Source organism: Emiliania huxleyi (assembly GCF_000372725.1).
Source record: "Emiliania huxleyi CCMP1516 unplaced genomic scaffold EMIHUscaffold_52, whole genome shotgun sequence".
Taxonomy (NCBI): Eukaryota; Haptophyta; order Isochrysidales; family Noelaerhabdaceae; genus Emiliania; species Emiliania huxleyi.
In genome coordinates, this window is record NW_005198091.1 from 214,385 (window position 1) to 233,072 (window position 18,688).

Genomic DNA, 18,688 nt, shown 5'->3' on the forward strand with positions numbered 1-18,688 from the left:
ACCTGCGAAGGATCGCCGCAGGCGGCGGCATCAGGCAGCGGGGGCAGAGGGAGTCCCGGAGCGTTGGAGGTGGCCCCGTAGCCGGCGCACCGCCTTGTGCAGGAACTGCTCCCGAAGCATGGCGCGGTCCGCTGGCCGGCCAGAGGCTGGGGAGACTGCCGTGCAGAGGACCCCACCTCGACGGCCGGCGGCGGCGTCGACGGCGTCGGCCACGGCGGCTTGGGCATCAGGTGTGCACGCGCCTAACACGGCATCGGCGGCGCGATGCGGTTGAAGGACCGGCACCGGGACCGGGGGGGGCGGGCGCTGCAGCGTGTGGGGGGCCGCACCCACTCCGCCAGCATTCGGTCCTCGAGCGTCCCCTCCGACTTGAGCACGTCCGCCTCTCTACCGATGCCGCGCATGAGAGCGGCCCACACGTGCTGATGCCGTTGTCGCCCACGGCCGCCGCTCCCTCCGACGGCGGCGGCAGCGCGCTCGCCTGCCGCAAGAGCTCCTTGAGCAGCGTGCCACTGTCGGCGGAGGCCATGTACCTGGGAGGCGAGGAGGGTGAGGCGAGGGCGAGCGAGGGCGAGGTGGGCTGCAAGAGGTAGGGTCAGGCACCAAGAGCCACGATCGTCACACTCCATCTGAAGCTGCCCCGGCGCCCACCCAGAGTAGCCCGCGCAGACCCAAAAGTCACCTTCGTCGCGCCGCCCGCCGCGACCAGCTCCTTTGCGCCCTCGAGGCTCGTGTAGGACACGCCCTTGATAACGCGCGTCGACAGCTCGTCCGCTCGGGGATGGTCGAGCGAGTGCAGCGCGTTGATCTCGAGCTCTCCCTTCGCCGCGGCAGCTCCGACGAAGAGACCTCCCTCGGCGACCTGGCCGTGGCCGCCACCCTGGACCTCGAGCGCGCTAGGCCGGTTGAGTATGATGCCCTTGGTGAAGCTCTCGTCGTGCTGCAACAGCAGCATCATGCTCTTGTGAAAGAACTGCTGGCGAAGCGCGAAGCCAAACTCCATCTTGGTCCCGCCGAGGAGAACCGTGCCCCTGCTCGATGAGAGGCGACTCGTACACGTAGCTGCCACTGCCAACTGCCGGCACACCCGCCTCCGACTGCTGAGCGGCGACGGGAAGGGCTTCGACCCCACCACATTGCCGGATTCCAACATGGCATTACGACCCGACGCGCTTCCGCACACATGCTCTCACACCCGCCGCACACCGCGCGGGCTGATCGACTCCAACAAGCTCCTCTTAGTGCAGCTGAGCCACTAAACGGCCCGCCGTGCAGAACCCCCCCATACCTCACTGCCCCCACGCCTCGATCTTCTTGGGCATCAGCTGGTCCGACAGGTCCACCCCGTGGCCAAGGCAGCCGCTTTCCCCCTTGCCCCAGGTGAACACGGCGCCGTCGGCGGTGCTGGCGAGGCTGTGCCCGCCTCCAGCAAACAGTATGACGACGCGCCGCCCCGCCAACGCCTCGATCTTCTTGGGCAGCAGCTGGTGCTGCCCGTCGCCGTGGCCCAACTTGGCAGAGGCTCCAGCGCCCCAGCTCCAGACAGCACCGTCGGCGGTGAGGGCGAAGCTGTGGAAGCCTCCAGCCGACACAGCGACGATGCGCGGCCCAACAAAGGCCTCGATCGTCTTGAGCGGCAGCTGGTGCTGCCGGTCGCCGTGGCCCAGCTGGCCATCGTCTCCATAGCCCCAGCTCCAGAGGGCGCCGTCGGCGGTGAGGGCGAGGCTGTGGTTGCCTCCAGCCGACACAGCGACAACGGGCTGGCCGACAAAGGCCTCGACCTTCTTCGGCAGCAGCTGGTTCTGCTGGTCGCCGTGGCCCAACTGGCCAACGCCTCCATAGCCCCAGCTCCAGAGGGCGCCGTCGGCGGTGAGGGCGAGGCTGTGGCGCTGTCCAGGCGACACAGCGACGACGCGCTGCCCAACAAAGGCCTCGACCTTCTTCGGCAGCAGCTGGTTCTGCTGGTCGCCGTGGCCGAGCTGGGCATAGTATCCCCAACCCCAGCTCCAGACAGCTCCGTCGGCGGTGAGGGCAAGGCTGTGGTCGTATCCAGCCAACAGAGCGACGACGCGCTGGCCGACAAAGGTCTCGACCTTCTTTGGCAGCAGCTGGTTCTGCTGGTCGCCGTGGCCAAAGCAACCAGAGCCTCCAAGGCCCCAGCTCCAGACGGAGCCGTCGGCGGTGCGGCGAGGCTGTGAGACATTCCAGCCGACACGCTCACGGCGCTCTCGAGTATGGATGCGTGGCTGCCAACTCATAGGTAAAAGAGCAGCGAGACGGCCGCGACGCGAGCGATGTCGGCGGGGTCGCAGCGGGAGAGGGTGCGCACGAGGAGCTCCGTGGGGAGGTCGAGGAGGCGGGCGGGCGGCGGCGAGCTTGGCGAGGGCGCCGCGGCGGCGGTTTTGGCGAGGCGGCGGGAGCGGCGCCGCGGTGGTGTGGACATAGGACATCGCGCGAAGGAACAAAAATTCTTTAGCAGACATTGGAAGAGAGAATCGCAACACAGGGAGAGGGGCGTGACCAGAGGAGAGCGGGCACTCGCAGAGTCGCCCTCTCACACTAGAAAATGCCTCAGCGTCAGCTGCCGTGGCGGCGGCACTCCCTTGTGGTCGCTGTGTCCTCGATCGCGCTTTCCCGGCCTCCGCGCGCCGCTGGCGCCACCTCGCTCCGCGTGGGCAGGTGGTTCCTGCCCGCGAGCCTGCGGCGACCCTCCCCGGCGGGTGCCACACATCTCGCAGCTCTGCCGGCCGGGGGGGTTGAGAAAAGTGCACGCGTCGCACCCCCAATCCGCCGCCTCGGCCGCCTCGGCCGCCTCGGCCGACCCTGCCTCCTGCGCCTCGTTCGCTCCCGCCTCTCCGCTCGGGCTCCGTGCCCCCAGCTCCCGCGGGGAGGGGAAGCAGGGGCCCACGTCGTGCGGCTCTGCGCCGCCAGCCTCCTCGTCGCCGCCGCACAGCTCCTCCTCCCCGCCGCCCTCCCACGCCCACTCGCTCCAGTCCTCGAGGGCCACGCCGCCCGCCTCCCCGCTGGCCGCCCCTCCCCGACCCGCCGCCGCCGCCGCCGCCGCCGCCGCCCCCGCCCGAGCCGCCTCCTCCTCCCGCACGCGCCTCTCCTCCGCCTTGCTCATCAGCACCACCGGAGAGCCCTGGCCCAGCTGATACCCCGAGCGGAAATCTCGATGCGCCGCCGCCGCCTGCTTCGCCTGTGGCGATGCGCCCTTCTCGCCGGCAATAGCTCCGCGCGAGCCCGCCGCGTCGCGTAGCCCGCCCGCCTGCAGCCCTCCCGCCCGCGCAAACTTGGTGGCGGAGAGGGCGAGCAGCGTCAGGTGGAACGGCGGCCTACGCAGCACCGAGACGCAGCCGAGATGTAGCCGAGATGTGCAGCCGAGAGGGCAACGACCGTGAGGGTTGGGGCGGCCGCAAGTTCGCGCGCAGGACCGCCTCAGCAGCGGCGGCGATGGCGGCGGCGCCTCGCTCCCCGCTGGCGCCCGACGGCATGGCGCACGAGCGACTGACGCAGAGAGGGCCGCGCGGCGCCACCGACGCGTCGCGCTCGCCGGTCGGGTTCTGCATCGTGCGTGTTCCATGGTGCCGCCACCGCACCTGTAGCGAGCTCGCAAAGCGGCCGCGCGACGCCGCCTGTTCACACCAGGAGGGCTGTGAAGAGACGCCGTCCACGCCCTCGACGGCGGAGGCGCCGCGCGACGCCGCCTCGTCCGCTAGCCTCCGCCGCAGGTCCGGCGCGAGCACCTGCAGCACCAGCCGCAGCGCCTCCACCGAGTGCGCCGCTTTGAACGAGTCCTCCACCGTCACCGAGAGCGGCGGCCCGCTCTCCTTGACCTAATCCACGACGGGCGCCCCACTCCACTGACGACTCCTCCCCTCAGCGGCGGCCCGCTCTCCTCCTCCACCGGCTCGGCGCACGCCCCCTCGCACTGCGCCGCCAGCCTCCGCCCTGCGGCGGCGCCGAGCGCGCGCTGCAGCGCCGCCAGCCCCGCCTCTCGCGCCTCCGCCACCGTGGTGCAGCCGGTGGCGTGCAGCGCCGCCGCCGCGCGAGCGCCTACGCGCCGCAAGGGGACGCAGTTCTGGGACGGGGTCGAGAGGACAGTATTGCAAGGACCGCGCTGCGCGCGCCGACGCCGGGCAGCGCGCGCAGCGGCAGCGGCGCGACGAACGCGCTCGCCTCGGAGGCGGGCAGCGCGGTCTGCGCGTCCGGCTTGTGCAGCGAGGCTGCGAGCTTGGCGAGCAGCTTGTTGTGCGCGACGCCGGCGGAGCTGGTCAGACCCGTTGCGCGGCGGACGGCGGCGCGCGCCTCCGCCGCCACCGCAGACGCCGCACGGAGCAAGTCGAGCCCGCCGCCGCCGCCTCCGCCGCCGCCGCCGCCACCGCCGCCGCCGCCGCCGCCGCTGCTACTGCTGCCGCTACTGCTGCCGCTACTGCCGCCACCACTGCCACTGCTACTGTCGCTGCCGCTTTTGTTGCTGCTACCGCCGCCACTGTTGCTGCCGCCGCTGCCGCTGCTCGCTGCCCGCAGGTCCATCGGGCGGTAGGCGGTGCCCGTGCGAGCGAGAGCTTCTGCCGTGGTCGTGCCCTGCGCGGCGGTGTGGACGTGCGTGCCTGGCGCCCAGGCGCCAGCGCTAGCACGCGCCTCGGCCACAGCTGTGACGTCGATGAAGAACTCGTCCAGACCGACTCGCTGCACCGGCCCAAAGGCGCGAAGCGCCTGCATCGCCTCATCAGACGCCTCGCGATACGGCGTCAGGTCCTCACCGGCTATCAGCCGCAAATCGGGGCAGCGAGCTACGGCCTCCGTCGTCCGCATCAGTTTTGCAACACCCGAGGAACGAGCAGGGTAGTTGCATGTCACGACGAGGAACTTTTGGGTTACGGCGACTGGCCGCTCCGCCGGAAGCCCGTTGCGGAGCATCTCGACTTGGCAGTAGAAGTAGTCGAGGTCCAGTAGGACGATGGCGCGAGCCTTCATGGGTGTGGTCTCTTGCAAAACAGAAAGCTCTCGGCTCGTGCTGCGGCGGCAGCCAGCCTCGCTCGTGCGAGTTTTTCTTTTCCCGATTTTGTGAGCAAGGCGGAAGCAAGGGTTATACTTTAGACGATTCGACTCTGGTTTGACCTCTCTGGCTTGACCTCGCTCTCATATCAAAACATTACGTGGGACCTCTCTCTCCACGCGTGCACATCACGCTACCTTGTACCCGCCTCTACCACTCGCATCGCTCATAATCCTTCAGGAAAACGCCGAACGGCGGCTTCGGCTCCTCGCCCGCCTGCTGCCGCCGCAGAGGCGCGATGATCGGGTCGAGCACCCGCGCCGCCGCGTCGATCTCGTCGATCGGCGTTTGGAAGTTGTGCACCGAGTGGTCGGCGGCGGCGCGCTCCGCCGGCTTCTCGTCGTTGATCCACCCCGTGTCCACGGCGGTCATGTAGATGCCGCACTTGGCGTAGTCGGCCGCGCTGGTGCGGGTCATCATGTTGAGCGCCGCCTTGGCCATGTTGGTGTGCGGGTGCGTTGGCTGCTTGTACTGCGGAGATGGGGAGCGGGGAGGGGTCAAGAGGAAGGAGGCAGGCGCGCGGAGGGGCGATGCTCGAGAACGCGCCTTGTAGAAGCGGCCCTCCATCGCGCTGACGTTGACGATGAACTTGAGCACGCCGCCGTCCGCCGTCGCCTGCATGAAGGCCTTGAGCCGCCCGTTGATGATCGACGGCGCGAGCGAGTTGATGGCGAGCACCTATCGCAATCGTGTCACGCTTACCGCAGCCGCGACGCGCTCGGCAAGGCGAGAGCTCCTGGCGAACACCTCTGCCATCTCCGCAGTGCTCACCTGCACGGCGCGACCGGGAGGGGCTGGGTGGGAAACGGGTGGGCGCGGCGGGGCGGGGAGAGGTGCGAGGGGGTAGGGCGCGGGTGCCGGCGGCAGAGAGGCGGCGGGAGAGGCGGCGGCAGCGGAGGCGGCGGCAAGGGCGGCGTTCTCTCGCCTCCTCAAGCTTGAGCGTCCACGAGTTCCGCCCGCGCAGGTCGAGCTGCTGGCCCAAGTCGCAGTTCCCGTCGGTGGCGCCGCGAGGGAAGGCTGCGTCGTCACGCGTCGCATCTCCGGGAGCGACGGGAAGCATCGCCATCACCGCGCTCGCGCCGGCGCCCGCCGCGCCACCCAAGCTCATGCTCATCCCCGGGACGATCGCCTCGCCCGCCGCCCCCGCCGGAGAGCGCTGCGCCGTCGGCATCAGCGCGGCGGGTGCGCCGCCCGCCTCGCCGCCGCCCGCCTCGCCGCCCTCGCTCCCGCCGGCCGCGCCCGCTGCGCTGTCGACGATGGCGGCGGGCTCGACTCCGCCAGCGGCGGCGGCAGTGGCGGCGACGGCGGCGGCGACGGTGCGGTGCGCGGCGGTGAGCCGCACCACCGCGGGCGGGTCGGACTCGCGGGGCACCTGCAAGAGGGCTCCGGGCCGGCTGAAGGGAAGGGCCCGGGAAGGGCGCGGGAAGGGCCCGGGAAGTGTCCTCGGCGCCTCGGCTGCGACGAGCGGGAGGTAGTACTGCGGCGGGCGGCGGACCGTCTGGCAAGCGTTGTTGACCACGACGTCTAGCCGCGGCACGAGGGAAGGCAGCGCGTCGCAGAGCGCCTCGAGCCCCGTGAGGTCGCGGAAGTCGGCGCCGACGACGTGCAACCGCTCCGCCCAGTCGGCGGCGTCTGCTTCGCCGGAGAAGCGGCGCGCCTGACTCACCGCCACGCGTGAGGGGTCACGCCTCGGCTATGCCTCGGCTGTATCTCGGCTGTATCTCGGCTGTACCTCGGCTGTACCTCGGCCCGCCCGCCACGCGTGAGGCGGCCGCTGCGCGCGACTCACGGGCCCGCCGCGCTGCGAGGGGAGAGGCGCCGCTATATCTCGGCTATGTTTCGACTCGCAGGCCCGCCGCGCTGCGAGGGGAGGGGCGCTGCGAGGGGAGGGGCGCTGCGAGGGGAGGTGCGCGCCGCGTCGGTCGGGAAGCGCGTGGTTGCGACGACCGTCGCGCCGCACCGCAGCAGCTTGAGGACGATCCGGAAGCCGATCTTCATCCGCCCGCCCGTCACCAGCGCGACGCGGCCGCGCAGGTCGCACCTGCAGCACCGTTCGTTCTCTCGATCAGAGACTTCACCAAGCAGCGCGAGGCCTCGCGCGGAGCAGGGCGCGCACCGCTCCTCGCGCTTCCGCCAGTTGAGCTCGGCGCACGGCGGGCAGAGCGAGGCATAGAAGGCGTGCAGCTCTCGGTACGGCGCCTTGCAGACATAGCACGACTGCGCAAAGTGCAGCGTCGCCGCCGGCGCCTCGGGAAGCGCTTGCCCCCCCGCCGTCGCCGCAGGCCCGTCTGGAAGCCTCGCGACCGCCGCCGGCGCCGCCGCAGCGCGGTCGTCGAGGCGGGCGACGTCGGTGCTCGGGCCGCCGAGCAGGCGGGGGCCTGTGCGTGGGCGGCGGCGCGAGGGCGCGAGGGGTGCGATGGGGTGCGAGGTGGGTGTGGCAAGCATGTGCTTTTGTCTGGGTGGGTGGGTGTTCGCACCGCCCTCGTCGGCGCCCTCGAGGGCGAGCTGGTCGAGGCGAGCGAGGCGCTCAGCCCGGAGAACGCGGTGGTTGAGCGCGTCGCGGTCCATCTGTCGCAGCCGCTCCTCTGGGTCCAAACCGTCCAGCCGCGTGCCGCCGCCGCCGCCCTTCTTCGGGTTGCCGCGCCTCCGGCCGCCGCCGCCGCCGAGGAGCTCCTCTGCGAGTGGGCCGATCGCCTGGCGCAGAGCCTTGAACGGCAGCGAGCGGAAGAGCGTCAGGTCGGCCGCGACCGCGTTCAATGTCTCAATCGTGATCTCCAAGTCTTGATCGTCGATGCCGCCGAGCACGCTGTGCACTGGCGTGCACAGTGGTGCGGCGGCAGCCGGCTCGGGCTCGCCGTCGCTGGACTCATCGCTGGAACCCTCCACGGCGAGTCCGGCGAACATGGTGGGGCGGAAGGAGAGTGGGTAGGGTGGCAGAAGGGCTGGCGCGAGAGCGGAGGCAGCAGGAACGGCGTTTGATTTCTTTTCGAAGCGATCAAGCAATACCACGGGCCTTACTCACACGAATTTTAGGCCAGCAAGAAATGACAACTTTCGAGAAGAAGGTAAGCTCGTCGATCTCAAGTGCGCTCCAGGCACCAACCAGGGAGACAAGTAATTCCGACATGAACCGTGTAAGAATTGGGCATGTTTCAGAACATGGAGCGGAGCCGGCCGAGCAGTGCCGCCTCACCCTCCGGCACGGCGGCCTCCGCCGGTACCTCCGCCTCGAGAGGGTGGTAGTGCGCCGCGATGGCGCAGATGACCGACAGGTTCAGTGGCAGGTCTGGCGGCGGCATCGGCGTGCCCGGCAGACTGAGCGCCTTCTCGACGGGCGCCGTCAGGGAGAAGCGGAGAGGCGCGACGCACTCCGCCGGCAGCGCCGCCACGTCGGACTTGCGGATGTGGAAGAGCTTGAGCGCCCACTGCGGCAGCGCGACGTGCCGCGAGACGACGAGCTGCAGGTAGTAGTTCTTCTCCCGGTTGATGAGCGGCCAGTAGCCAAAGGCGCCGGGGTCGGCGTGCACCGCCGCGCGCTCACACGCCTGGCTCCACGGCTGCGCCACGCACTCAAAGTAGAGGCACATCGAGTAGTGGCCGTAAAACTTGAGCCGGAGGTCCTTGACGTTGTTCGCCGCAACGAGGGCCGGGTAGGTCGTGTACGCGTCGGCCTCCATCTCCGAGAGGACAGCCTTCGACCAGCCGCGGTAGCCGAGCACCTAATAGACGATCCATCCTTCACTAGGCGCTGAATAACAGGACGGCCTCATCCCAGCCGCGGGTGGCTGGAGCGCCGCGTTGAGCAGCCGGTCGTAGTCGTCTCCGGTGCTGACCAACATCGCGGCGAGGTGCGGGTTGGTCTTTTGCCAGAGCCAAAAGGACGAGTTCATCTGCAGCTTGCGCAGCAGAAAGGTGTCGAGCAGCTCGCCGACAGTCATCTTGGCCGCCTTGGCCGCCATCGCCCCCGCGAGCTGCAGGTGGAGAGAGTGGTAGGACCATTCCTCACCCGGCGAGGCGCGCCACGGGCCGCGATCGTAGATCTCGCGCGCGCACTCCTCCGGCGTGTACTTGGTTGCATTGCCCAGAGGCGGCGGCGTGAGGTCGAGGCAGGGCATCCCACACGACGAGAAGTCGTCGCTCACGAGTCCCGACGTGAGGGTGAGCAAGTGCCGGAGGGTGACGGCGCTGCGGTTGTCGGCCGGATCGTGGGCCCACCACGGAAACACGGCGTGGGCGGGTGTGTCGAATCCAAGATGCTTGGCCTGGACGGCGCCGGCGACGGCCAGCGCGGCCGGGAATTTGGAAGCCGACGCCATGACATTTCGAGTGGACATCGTGAACCCTCCCTTGGTGTAGGTGTGCGCGCGGCCGCTGGTTGTTCCCGCAGTAAACGCCATCTTTGGAAGGAAGGCGAATCGGTCCATCAAATGCTGGACGGGTGCCCAGTCCGCCGAGGCGAGAGCTCCAATCACGAAAACTGCCATCATCCTCGATTCGTCTTCTCCTCTCTGTGATAAGAGGGCTCCCGCGGCGATCAACACCGCAACTCCTTTTCTAAATTTCACCACTCTTCTTACGCGCGACGACGCTACAGCCTCCACCCAACCTCACACTTTGAAGACCTCGATACTTAGCGCACTGCTCGGGCGAGAGCTCAAACACGTGCCGCGTCTCGTCTTCGCCGCCGGCTACGCGCACAGACACAGTACGCGGCAGCGCCGACACGTCAACCCGCGTGTACGTCAGCGACGGGTCCCGCACGCCGCACGAGGCGCATGCGTGCAGCGGCAGCGCGTGCGCCATGCGCTCATCGCTCCACTCGCCCAGCAGCCGCCGCTTCGTCTCGTCGGAGACGTGCACGCAACGCTGCAGCAGCGCCGCCGTCTCGTCCTCGGGCCGCTCCAGGTCCATGACGACGTTCGTCGAGGCGTGGAAGCGCGTCTCCAGGTCGATGGCCGCCTGCTCGGCCGCGGCGAGCTTGCCCTGGTCGACGCACATGCCGCACACCGCGTGCGCCGGGCAGCCGCACTGGCCGCGTTGTGGGCGCACGGTCTTGGCGACCGCCGGCGCTGCGCGCCGGTCGTGCTGCTCACGCTGCCGGCGGCGCTGGTCGCGCGCCTGCCGATCGCGCGTGTTCGCGGCGGCTGCATCTCCTGCTCGTTTCGCTCGCACCCGAGCGGCTGTCGCCAGGCGCTTCAGGTCGGCGGTGCTGCGCGCGCGGCCGTCGGCCAGGCACAGCCACATGTCTTCCTCCTCGGCAGGCTCGCACGGCTTGCCCTCGAACTGCGGCTGGCGCCCGCGACGATGCTTCGCCCAGGCCGGGCACGATGGTGCCGCGACGAGCGGCGTCGAGGCGACGGCCATCGATGTGTCCAGAAGACTTGGAGACACTTCTGCACCAAAAAATCAAAAAAATCGAGCACAATTGCGTTACATGGGCATGGCCGGGGTTTCTGCACCGAACGATCTTACTTTCGGTCTATCGAAAGTGTTGATCTATAAAGAATTCTTAAGATACAAGCCTCTCTCACAGCTGTGATAAAGAAAAGAAAGGTGGGTGCCGCGCACTGGCACTAACACAGGTACACCACGGGAGCCGCCTAAGCGACTCCTGCGAGGCTCTGCAAAAATAATTTATGCTGGCTGCGTGCCGTCCTCCCATCTCTCCCGGGCGCGCTCCGTGTTTTCTTTCTCCCCTCTGAATTCTTCTCCTCTCTCTTCTCTCCCCCTCTCCTCTTCGAGGCCGACCACCAGAAAGAGAACGGGAAAAAGCGTGCAAGGACTGGTCTCTAGGGTTCGGGGAAGGACAAAGAATAGAAAACCGGACGATACGGATTCCCTTACACAACTGTAAAGAAAAAGGCGAATCACTTCCTTGCACATGAAATACACCACGCCCGCATCAGGCCGTACAAATCCGCCTCGCGCATCGAGATGGCCGCCCAGCGTGCTCGCAGCCGGAGCGAGCGGACCATGCGCGTGACCGCGGCGACGTGCAGCCTGAGGGAGGGCGTAGAGGATGTAGAGTGTAGAGCGCTGTAGAGCTGTAGAGATGTAGAGCGCTCTGGAGCGCTGTAGAGCTGTAGAGCTCTACATCCGCCGCGTGACGAACTGCCTGCGTTGTAGAGCGATGTAGAGCGCGATTTTGCTGTAGAGTTTGTTGTAGAGGCTCTACAGCCAACCCGCCGGGAAGGCAGTGACTCAAAGAGGTCGAGTCGCACTAATGGGGTGTCTCCGAGCTTACTGGAGCTCTGATGGACGGCCCTGACTATCCCTGACACACAGAGAGTCACTCTGACGACACACAACACCCTACAACTGCGTCATGACCAGCCTGCCATGCGTCGCCGGTGCCGCATTCGTCGCAGTGCTTCTTTAGCAGGCGGTGGACTGTCGGCTGCGAGGACGGTCGCATTTGCGCGAGGCGAGGCGAGCATTCAGACGCGTTGTCTGCGCCATGACTCGCGCCAGCGCGTGCGGGAGCTCCTGGCTGAGCGTTGAGTCCAGGCGAGTTGCGCTGGCCACTATCGCTACGCCGAGCCGAGCTGACGCGCCGAGGCGCCGGCCAGTCGCAGCCGTGAGGCATGCCACAGCAGCAGAGGCACCTGCCACCCATTGGGCGGGCAGACAGAAGGCCAGGGCAGCACTGGCAAGTGCAACGCGCCTCATGTCGGAGAGCGACCGTGCCTCGTTCGCCGCTTACGATGTAGAGTTTGTTGTAGAGATTTCACGTTGAAGAGCGCCACTACATCGCTCTACAACGCAGGCGCATCGTCTCACGCGGCGGATGTAGAGCTCTACAGCTCTACAGCGCTCTCCAGCGCTCCAGAGCGCTCTACAGCTACAGCTCTACAGCGCTCTACACCTTAGGGGACCCCTAGGGTCCTGAGGGCCGGATTTTTTAAGACCTTTTAAGAAATGAGGAGGTTTGGGGGCTTAACTTGCCATTTAAGAGATTGCAGGCACGGGGGGGTCCCTCTTTTAAGAGACCGTTTAAGAAAATCGGCCTCGCCGGCACGCGTCGCTGGGTTCCGCGCCGTTTTCTTCAATACTGCCGTTATTCGGCTCTGAAGACACATCTGTAAGTCTGGTGCACTGGCAGGAGCCATACTCGCATAGGGGACGTGCTAGCTGACTGTAGCCAGCTTCCCGGCCTCCGGCGTGTCTACCGGGAGCCTCCCGGACCATCGACCTCGGGAGCTCTCCCGCACCGTTTAAGCGTTTAAGACCGTTTAAGGAATTGGCGGCCCAGCAGCTCTTAAAACTTGCCATGGCAAGTTTTAAGCCGTTTAAGCCGCAGGCGCCCCAGGGCCCACCCTTTTAAGCCTAGGGGTCCCCTAAGCTCTACACTCTACATCCTCTACACCCTCCCTCAGCGTGCAGCGTGAGGCCTGCCATTCGATGCCGGCGCGTGGGCACCTTCTTGGACACCACTGCAAACAGCTTGGCCATCAGATCAGGTGAGAGCTTGTGCAGCACGCTGCCGCCGTCACGCTGGCCGAGGAGGAGCAGCCGCTTGACACTCCAGTCGAACGGATGCATCGCCAGTCTCTGGTAGCGCTCATCCTTTTTGAGCGATGCGCAAGCATGTTTCAAGCAGGCCTCTCTCAACGGCATGGGAATGAGCAGCCCGACGGCTCTGCTGAGGTCCTCAACGCGCAGCACCGCTCCGCGAGGAGTGCTTCACGCAAGGAGAGAGAGCGACGAGAGTGGGAAGATCGAGAGGTGGCATGAAGGTCGCCGCGAGAATTGGCGCGACACTGCGAAGAGAGATACAGCATGCACATGCACATGTGCATGTGCATGCAGGAAGAGGTAGACGCCGCGGTCTTCCACGCGACCGCAGCCGACGCCGGCCGAGTGCGGCCGGCCGGACGAGCCCCGATGGTGGCCTTCTCCTCTCCGATCAATACCTAGGTAGCGGTGCGCTGATGTCATCTCCGAACCTGCTCCGAACCAACTAACTAACGTCCCACGGAGGCGTTCAAGTGCGTCAATCTCCTCTGCATCGACGTGGCACCCGTTCGCGCGGTCGTCAGGAGTGGCACGCGCGAGGTTGCTCAGCTTCACCTTGCAGCCACCACCGCCGTCTCGGGGGTGAAATACAACCTGCCAGCGCCCCGAGGGTATGGGGGTGGGCGCCACCCTGGGGCTACCCGTAGCATCGTCGGCTCAGTGATGGGTATCCGTTCGTCCCAACCAACGCCGCAGCTGACAAGGTCTCTCTCTCAGCTGACCGAGGCGCCCGTTGAGCTCGGAGCGGCTAACTAGTGAGCGCAGCACGACGTCGTCACCCTCGCAAACCATTGCTTGAGCTTTTCGACAGTATCTAGGACCTACGCCAAAACAGAGCCAGAAGAATTCACGCGTGCCCTGACGACTCGTCGAGAGCCCGACCCTGCGGCAGCTCTTCGCGCTCATGATGCCGACACCTCGCGCTTGCTGCTCTTCCTGCGCCTCCCTCAACTGGAACGCGCGGCTGGCGCTCATAGTGTCGCCAATCAACATGGTTGGCGTCGGGTTGACAGAGTCTACGATGACGGCCTTTGCGTTCCTCATCACCCGCAGCAACTTCCTGGTCGGCCTCTCGTCCACGGTATCTGGCCTCGCGCTGCTGCTCGTTGCTCCGTGTGCAGGATGTCTCGCGGATCGAGTCGGCAGGCAGGCCGTCCTGCGGCTCGCGAGCGTGCTGGCCGTGCTCTCCGCCGCCTGGGTCTTTGTGTGGCTCTTGTACTTTCAGCCGCACACCAGCGACCGCACCTGCTACGCGCTGCTCCTCGGCTCGCAGTTCCTGGGCGGCCTGCGGCGCGGCATCCAGCAGCCCGCATTTGATGCAATCTTCGGCGACTCGGTCGCGAGCGGCCGCCGCTCTCAGATCTACTCGTGGCTGTCGTCGCTGAGGAAGTTGGGCCTCGCGTGCGGGCCCGCGACGGCCGCGGTGCCGCCTCAATCAGCATGGCCCTCGCGGCTCGAGCCGCGGCGATTAAGGGCCGCCGTGTGAGTAGGCAATCTTCTTTGCGCGGGGCGACAGCTGGACAGAGGTGCAGCAGGTTGCGTGTCGGGTCCGGTTGCCTTCTGCACATGACCCCAGTGGCACGCCCCCACATAGCCGGAGCTCGTCGCCGTGCTCCTCGCCGGCGCCGCCGTGCGGCTCGTGCCTGCCGCGCTGCTGTGGCTCTTCCGCGACGAGCGCTCCCTCGGCCAGGAGCGCGGCGTAGAGGCACCTCCGAGGCGCCTCTGAGACCTTTGCGACACCTCTAACACACCTCTGGGACGCCTCTGTGACACTCCCCACCCCTCGCGCTGCTTCCGCCGTCCTCGCGACCTGCGTTCTGCCATTCGCCTCCTCCCTTGGCCAGGAGAGCGAGGGGCTCCACACCGCGCCTCTCTCCCGCGCCGAGAGCCACGGCAGCGCAATCCCGGCGGAGGCGGGGGCGGCGGAGGCGGGCGCGGCGCATGCGGCGGGCGAGGCGGCCTCTTCGGCAGGCGCGGGCGTGGCTGCGGGGGCCGGACAGGTCGGGTCGGAGGCGCCGCCGCATCGCCGTCGGTCAGCCAGGTGCTGCACGTTTCCGAGACACTTCCGAGGCATTTCCGAGGCACTTCCGAGGCACTTCCGAGGCACTTCCGAGGCACTTCCGAGGCACTTCCGAGGCACTTCCGAGGCACTTCCGAGGCACTTCCGAGGCACTTCCGAGGCGTCCTGCGGTCCGGGACACGTCCATGACACGTCGAACAGGACACGTCCATGACACGTCGCGCAGGCTCGGCCCGCAGCACGTGGCCCCGCTGATCGCGGTCGCCGACCTGACGGGCAAGCTCGCCTCGGGCCTCTCGATGCGCTTCTTCTCGCTCTACTTTTGGCGCGAGCTCGGGCTGCCGCCCACGGTGCCGACGCACACCTCCGAGCCCACTACCGAGCCACTACCGAGCCGCTACCTAGCCGCTTCCGGCGACACGCCAACCGACACGGCCGCCGCCACGCCCCCACGCCCTCTCCGCAGGTTGCGATGCTCATGCTTGTCGGTAACAACCTCGGCTCCGCCGCGTGGACGATCGCGCTGCAGCGGCTCTCGCTGCGCATCGGCCGCCGCCTCGAGCCAGCGGTCGCTGCCTGTGCGTCGGCTCCTCACGCCCTCCTGACGGGAGTAGGGCGCGTCTCCACCATCCTGCTCGTCAAGAGCTGCGGCGTCTCCCTCCTTGTCGTGGCGCGCCCTTCCCTCTCCGCCACTGGGGCGCGTCAGTGACTCGTCCGCGACCCGTCCACGACACGGCCTGCAGGTGGCGCTCTGCCCGCTGCAGGAGCCGCGCCTCATCCTCCCGATCTGCCTGCTGCGCTCTTGGCTCATGAACTCGACTCTCGCTCTCTCGAAGAGCGTGCTCAACGACTACGTCCCCAAGCGGCACCGCGCCAAGTGGGCCTCGCTCGAGAGCGTCAACACTTCCACTTGGGCAGGCGAGATCCAGCCGAGCTCCAGCCGAGCTCCAGCCGAGCTCCAGCCGAGATAGCGCTGCTCGACCTCTCACAGGCACGCACCCTCACACCTGCAGGCTCGGCCGCTCTCGGTGGGCTGCTCTCGGACCGGATCGGGTACCGACACACGTTCCTAGTCACGGCGGCGCTCCAGGCGGTGGGCGTGCTCTTGTACACGCCGCTCGCATCGCTGGTCGCCGCCGAAGCCGCGCCGCCCAAGCGCGCCCGCGCGAGCACCGCGGCCGAGCCTCGCGCATGCGGGGCAGGTTCCTCCTTTTCCGCTCCGCCTCGTCAGCCCGCTCGCGCCGCACCGCTCGCGGCGCCCCTGCTGAGGGCCGACGGAACCACTCGGAGCGTGGGCGACCACGCGCCCGAATGACGCGTCAGGTGTTCGAAGTATGTGATATGCAAGAGAGACACTCACTCAAAAAATAGAGTATGCTCAGACACCCGCTCCGCTCTACGGAGTACGGTCTCTATTTTTCGGCTACCCCTCCAATGCGCGCGGCGCGCGCCGCGCAGTGGCCAGTGCCGCGCCACGCCCCCCGCCCTTACCACCCTTCCGCGCTAGCTGGGGGCCACGCGCCCGAATGACCGAACGACTATAAATACAAACACAATAAACAGTCACTCCTCTCTCACGATTCACTCAGACGTATACGAGATGAGTACGGCTGTGCGTAGTCAGACGGTCGCCCCTCTAGGGGCGTGTGGCAGAGCAGACCGCCTTGTGCTTCTTCCAGTGCGCGCGCTGGCACGGCACGCTGCAGTACGAGACAGCCTTGCAGCGGCTGCAGACCATGTGTTTCTTCATGGTGTCCTTGGATGACTGGCCGCAGCTTGCGCAGATTGTGCGCATCACAAACGCGTCCGCCTTCTTGGTCTGGGCTGGGTCTTTTGGTAGAATCGTCATCCGCTCCATAAACTTCGCGACCTCGACAGGCTCAGTAACGAGACGCTGAGCGCCGTGCTTGACCTCGTAGAGCGTCAGATCCTTCGGAGGATCTTGCGCAATCTGAATCAGCTCACGGCGGAGCTGCTGGAGCCGTGGCACTTCATCGGGACTGACACTGTGCCCATACTGCAGGAGCACCTTCAAAAAGCTCCTGCGGCCAAGGATGAAGGCGGCGTGCGCGGGGGAGTTGCCGGTCCGGCCCTGGCACGCGGGCTGCGGCTTGGTCAGATCGGCACCATGCTCGGCGAGGAGCTCGAACCCCTTGAGAAGGTCGTTCTGGATCGCGTAATGAACGCCTGTGAGTCCGTCCGCGCCGGTGGCGTCGACATCCGCCCCCCACCGAATCAACTGCTTGAACGTGGCAGTGTGATCATCGCTCCAGATGGCGCCGTTGCCAGAGCTGTGGAACAGACGCAGAATATCCGTGTCGTACAGGTCACCACCATGTCGCACCAGTGCGTGGAGAGCGCTCAGGTTACCGTTCTGAACAGCAAACCCAACCGCAGTCCCTCCGTGGTGATCGGGGCGATTGACAAATCCATCGAGGCCACGGGCAATCAGAAAGTCGATGATTTGCGAATCCGCCTTGCAGAACTCAGCTGCGAGAATCAACGCGTGCGCACCGTTGGGCTTCAGCACAGCGATGTCGGCTCCGGCGTTCACCAGCAGCTCAACGATGTCGAGTCGCTCAATCTCGATCGCCAGGCGCAGGGCTGAGCCGCGCCCGACGGAGTACGAGCGTTCACGTCACAGCCAGAGCTGGCGATAGCTCGCATGATCGCTGGCACATCGAGTGCCAACACTGCGTTCTGGAGCGTTGTGAGGCCGGGCGACACGCTGATCAAGGAAAGGTTTGCTGGCAGGACACGCACGACCTCACCGTGGACCTGGAGGGAACAGCTCCAGCGTCCATCACTGAAGTCACGCAGGGTGCACGTGCATCCGTTGAGGTCAGTGCGACCGGTCAGCCCGACGATCAGGCAGCGATCGGCGCCGTGCATGTGTGGAGGCAGCGTGCAGGCAGCGATGTGTGTGTGTGCGGCAGAGCCAACCAAGGGGCCCCCGCCCCCCCCCCCCCTCAATCAGCGCATAGGGGGTGGTTGAGGGGTTGAGGGTTGAGGCCCCCCCTCAACCATCTGGTTGACGGTTGAGACCCCCCGTCAACCCTTTAGTTGGGGGTTGAGGCCTCCGGGGCCTATCAAGGCTCGCGCGTGATCACAAGATAAACTGGAACAGCCCTGCCGCCAAAAAATCGCTTCGCCTGCGGCGCGCTCTTCCACTCGGGGGGGGGGGGGGGGGGGGAGGTGTGTAGACCCCAAATCGGGTCCGTACTTCGGACCCGATTACGCTGCCGCCTCGCGCGCGCCGCTGCTGCCCTCGCCAGCAGCCGCCGCGGGCGCAGTGCCATCGTGACTGACGGTCGACTCGCCACATCGATTTCAACTCACGCGACGCGCTCGGCCTCCGCTGGCGGCTGCCGCAAGAGCGGCTCACGACAGCGTCTCGCCGGTTGCCGGATAGGAGAGTACAGAACGTCTGGAAGAGTGTTAACTGTGTACGTGAGATCGGTATTGATAACAAGCACGGTCGATCCGTCAAAGCGATACACTCGTTCCTATCTCGCTGGAGGGCTGGCATGGAGCTCTGTGCCGGCACACAGCAAGAGCCGGGAAACAGTGGCCAGGGGCGGGGCTTGCATTTTTGCTGTCGCCAGTCGCCCCCCCCAAACGCTACAGCGGGGGCGGCGGCGGCGGCGGGGGCGGCGGGGCGGCGGCGGCGGCGCGACGGGGTGGGTACAGGGTAGGGGGGTGGGGAGCCGCTGCCGTGTGCGCTGCGCGTGCGCGCACCGCACACCATACGGCGGGAAACAGACGGCGAAGGGGGGCGCGGCGGCAGCGGCGCAGCGCGCGCGCGGCGCGCGCGACGGAGGGGCGGAGCAGCGACCGCTGGCGCGGTCGCTGCTCCGTCTGTCCCGGAGCGCCGTCTGCGCGGGGTGCGCGTCAGGAGAGGGGGCAAGCGTGGCGGCGCGGGACGCGCGGCGGCGGCGGCGAGCTGCCGAGCGCTCCGTGCGCGGTGGGGCGGCCGGGCGAGGGCGCGGCGGGTGACGGGGAAAGGGAGCAGCCGGGCGACGAGAGGTAGGAGGTGCTCGCCGCGAGCGCTCCCGCGCCTGCGGAGGGGCAAGGCCGAGGGCGGCGATCAT

At 67.3% G+C, this 18,688-nt stretch overlaps 7 protein-coding genes across 7 annotated transcripts; 1 reads left to right on the top strand and 6 right to left on the bottom strand.

The window, feature by feature from the left end:
- Positions 1 to 226: 226 nt before the first annotated feature.
- Positions 227 to 1,003, bottom strand: EMIHUDRAFT_212313 (hypothetical protein; the record flags this gene model as incomplete). The annotated part of the gene is made up of 3 exons (XM_005766177.1): positions 227 to 242; positions 420 to 533; positions 672 to 1,003. The coding sequence occupies 3 exons, from the start codon at positions 1,001 to 1,003 to the stop codon at positions 227 to 229; spliced, it is 462 nt and encodes a 153-aa protein (XP_005766234.1).
- Positions 1,004 to 2,577: 1,574 nt separating this feature from the next.
- OXR (oxidoreductase) lies at positions 2,578 to 4,980 on the bottom strand (the record flags this gene model as incomplete). Its single annotated transcript, XM_005766178.1, has 8 exons — positions 2,578 to 2,698; positions 2,781 to 2,995; positions 3,101 to 3,335; positions 3,397 to 3,599; positions 3,675 to 3,836; positions 3,908 to 4,081; positions 4,117 to 4,308; positions 4,606 to 4,980. 8 exons carry the CDS (start codon positions 4,978 to 4,980, stop codon positions 2,578 to 2,580), a joined length of 1,677 nt encoding a protein of 558 aa, XP_005766235.1.
- Positions 4,981 to 5,212: 232 nt separating this feature from the next.
- On the bottom strand, positions 5,213 to 7,507 carry EMIHUDRAFT_66680 (hypothetical protein; the record flags this gene model as incomplete). The annotated part of the gene is made up of 6 exons (XM_005766179.1): positions 5,213 to 5,740; positions 5,777 to 5,828; positions 6,010 to 6,191; positions 6,435 to 6,755; positions 7,007 to 7,103; positions 7,179 to 7,507. The coding sequence occupies 6 exons, from the start codon at positions 7,505 to 7,507 to the stop codon at positions 5,213 to 5,215; spliced, it is 1,509 nt and encodes a 502-aa protein (XP_005766236.1).
- Positions 7,508 to 8,214: 707 nt separating this feature from the next.
- Positions 8,215 to 9,549, bottom strand: EMIHUDRAFT_212316 (hypothetical protein; the record flags this gene model as incomplete). Its single annotated transcript, XM_005766180.1, has 2 exons — positions 8,215 to 8,754; positions 8,896 to 9,549. 2 exons carry the CDS (start codon positions 9,547 to 9,549, stop codon positions 8,215 to 8,217), a joined length of 1,194 nt encoding a protein of 397 aa, XP_005766237.1.
- A 2,802-nt stretch (positions 9,550 to 12,351) lies between these two features.
- On the bottom strand, positions 12,352 to 12,679 carry EMIHUDRAFT_212318 (hypothetical protein; the record flags this gene model as incomplete). Its single annotated transcript, XM_005766181.1, has 2 exons — positions 12,352 to 12,388; positions 12,429 to 12,679. The coding sequence occupies 2 exons, from the start codon at positions 12,677 to 12,679 to the stop codon at positions 12,352 to 12,354; spliced, it is 288 nt and encodes a 95-aa protein (XP_005766238.1).
- An 802-nt stretch (positions 12,680 to 13,481) lies between these two features.
- EMIHUDRAFT_212319 (hypothetical protein) lies at positions 13,482 to 15,912 on the top strand (the record flags this gene model as incomplete). Its single annotated transcript, XM_005766182.1, has 7 exons — positions 13,482 to 14,000; positions 14,068 to 14,103; positions 14,172 to 14,276; positions 14,837 to 14,947; positions 15,064 to 15,165; positions 15,362 to 15,493; positions 15,589 to 15,912. The coding sequence occupies 7 exons, from the start codon at positions 13,482 to 13,484 to the stop codon at positions 15,910 to 15,912; spliced, it is 1,329 nt and encodes a 442-aa protein (XP_005766239.1).
- Positions 15,913 to 16,233: 321 nt separating this feature from the next.
- EMIHUDRAFT_103665 (hypothetical protein) lies at positions 16,234 to 17,489 on the bottom strand (the record flags this gene model as incomplete). The annotated part of the gene is made up of 2 exons (XM_005766183.1): positions 16,234 to 17,201; positions 17,369 to 17,489. 2 exons carry the CDS (start codon positions 17,487 to 17,489, stop codon positions 16,234 to 16,236), a joined length of 1,089 nt encoding a protein of 362 aa, XP_005766240.1.
- Positions 17,490 to 18,688: the final 1,199 nt, after the last annotated feature.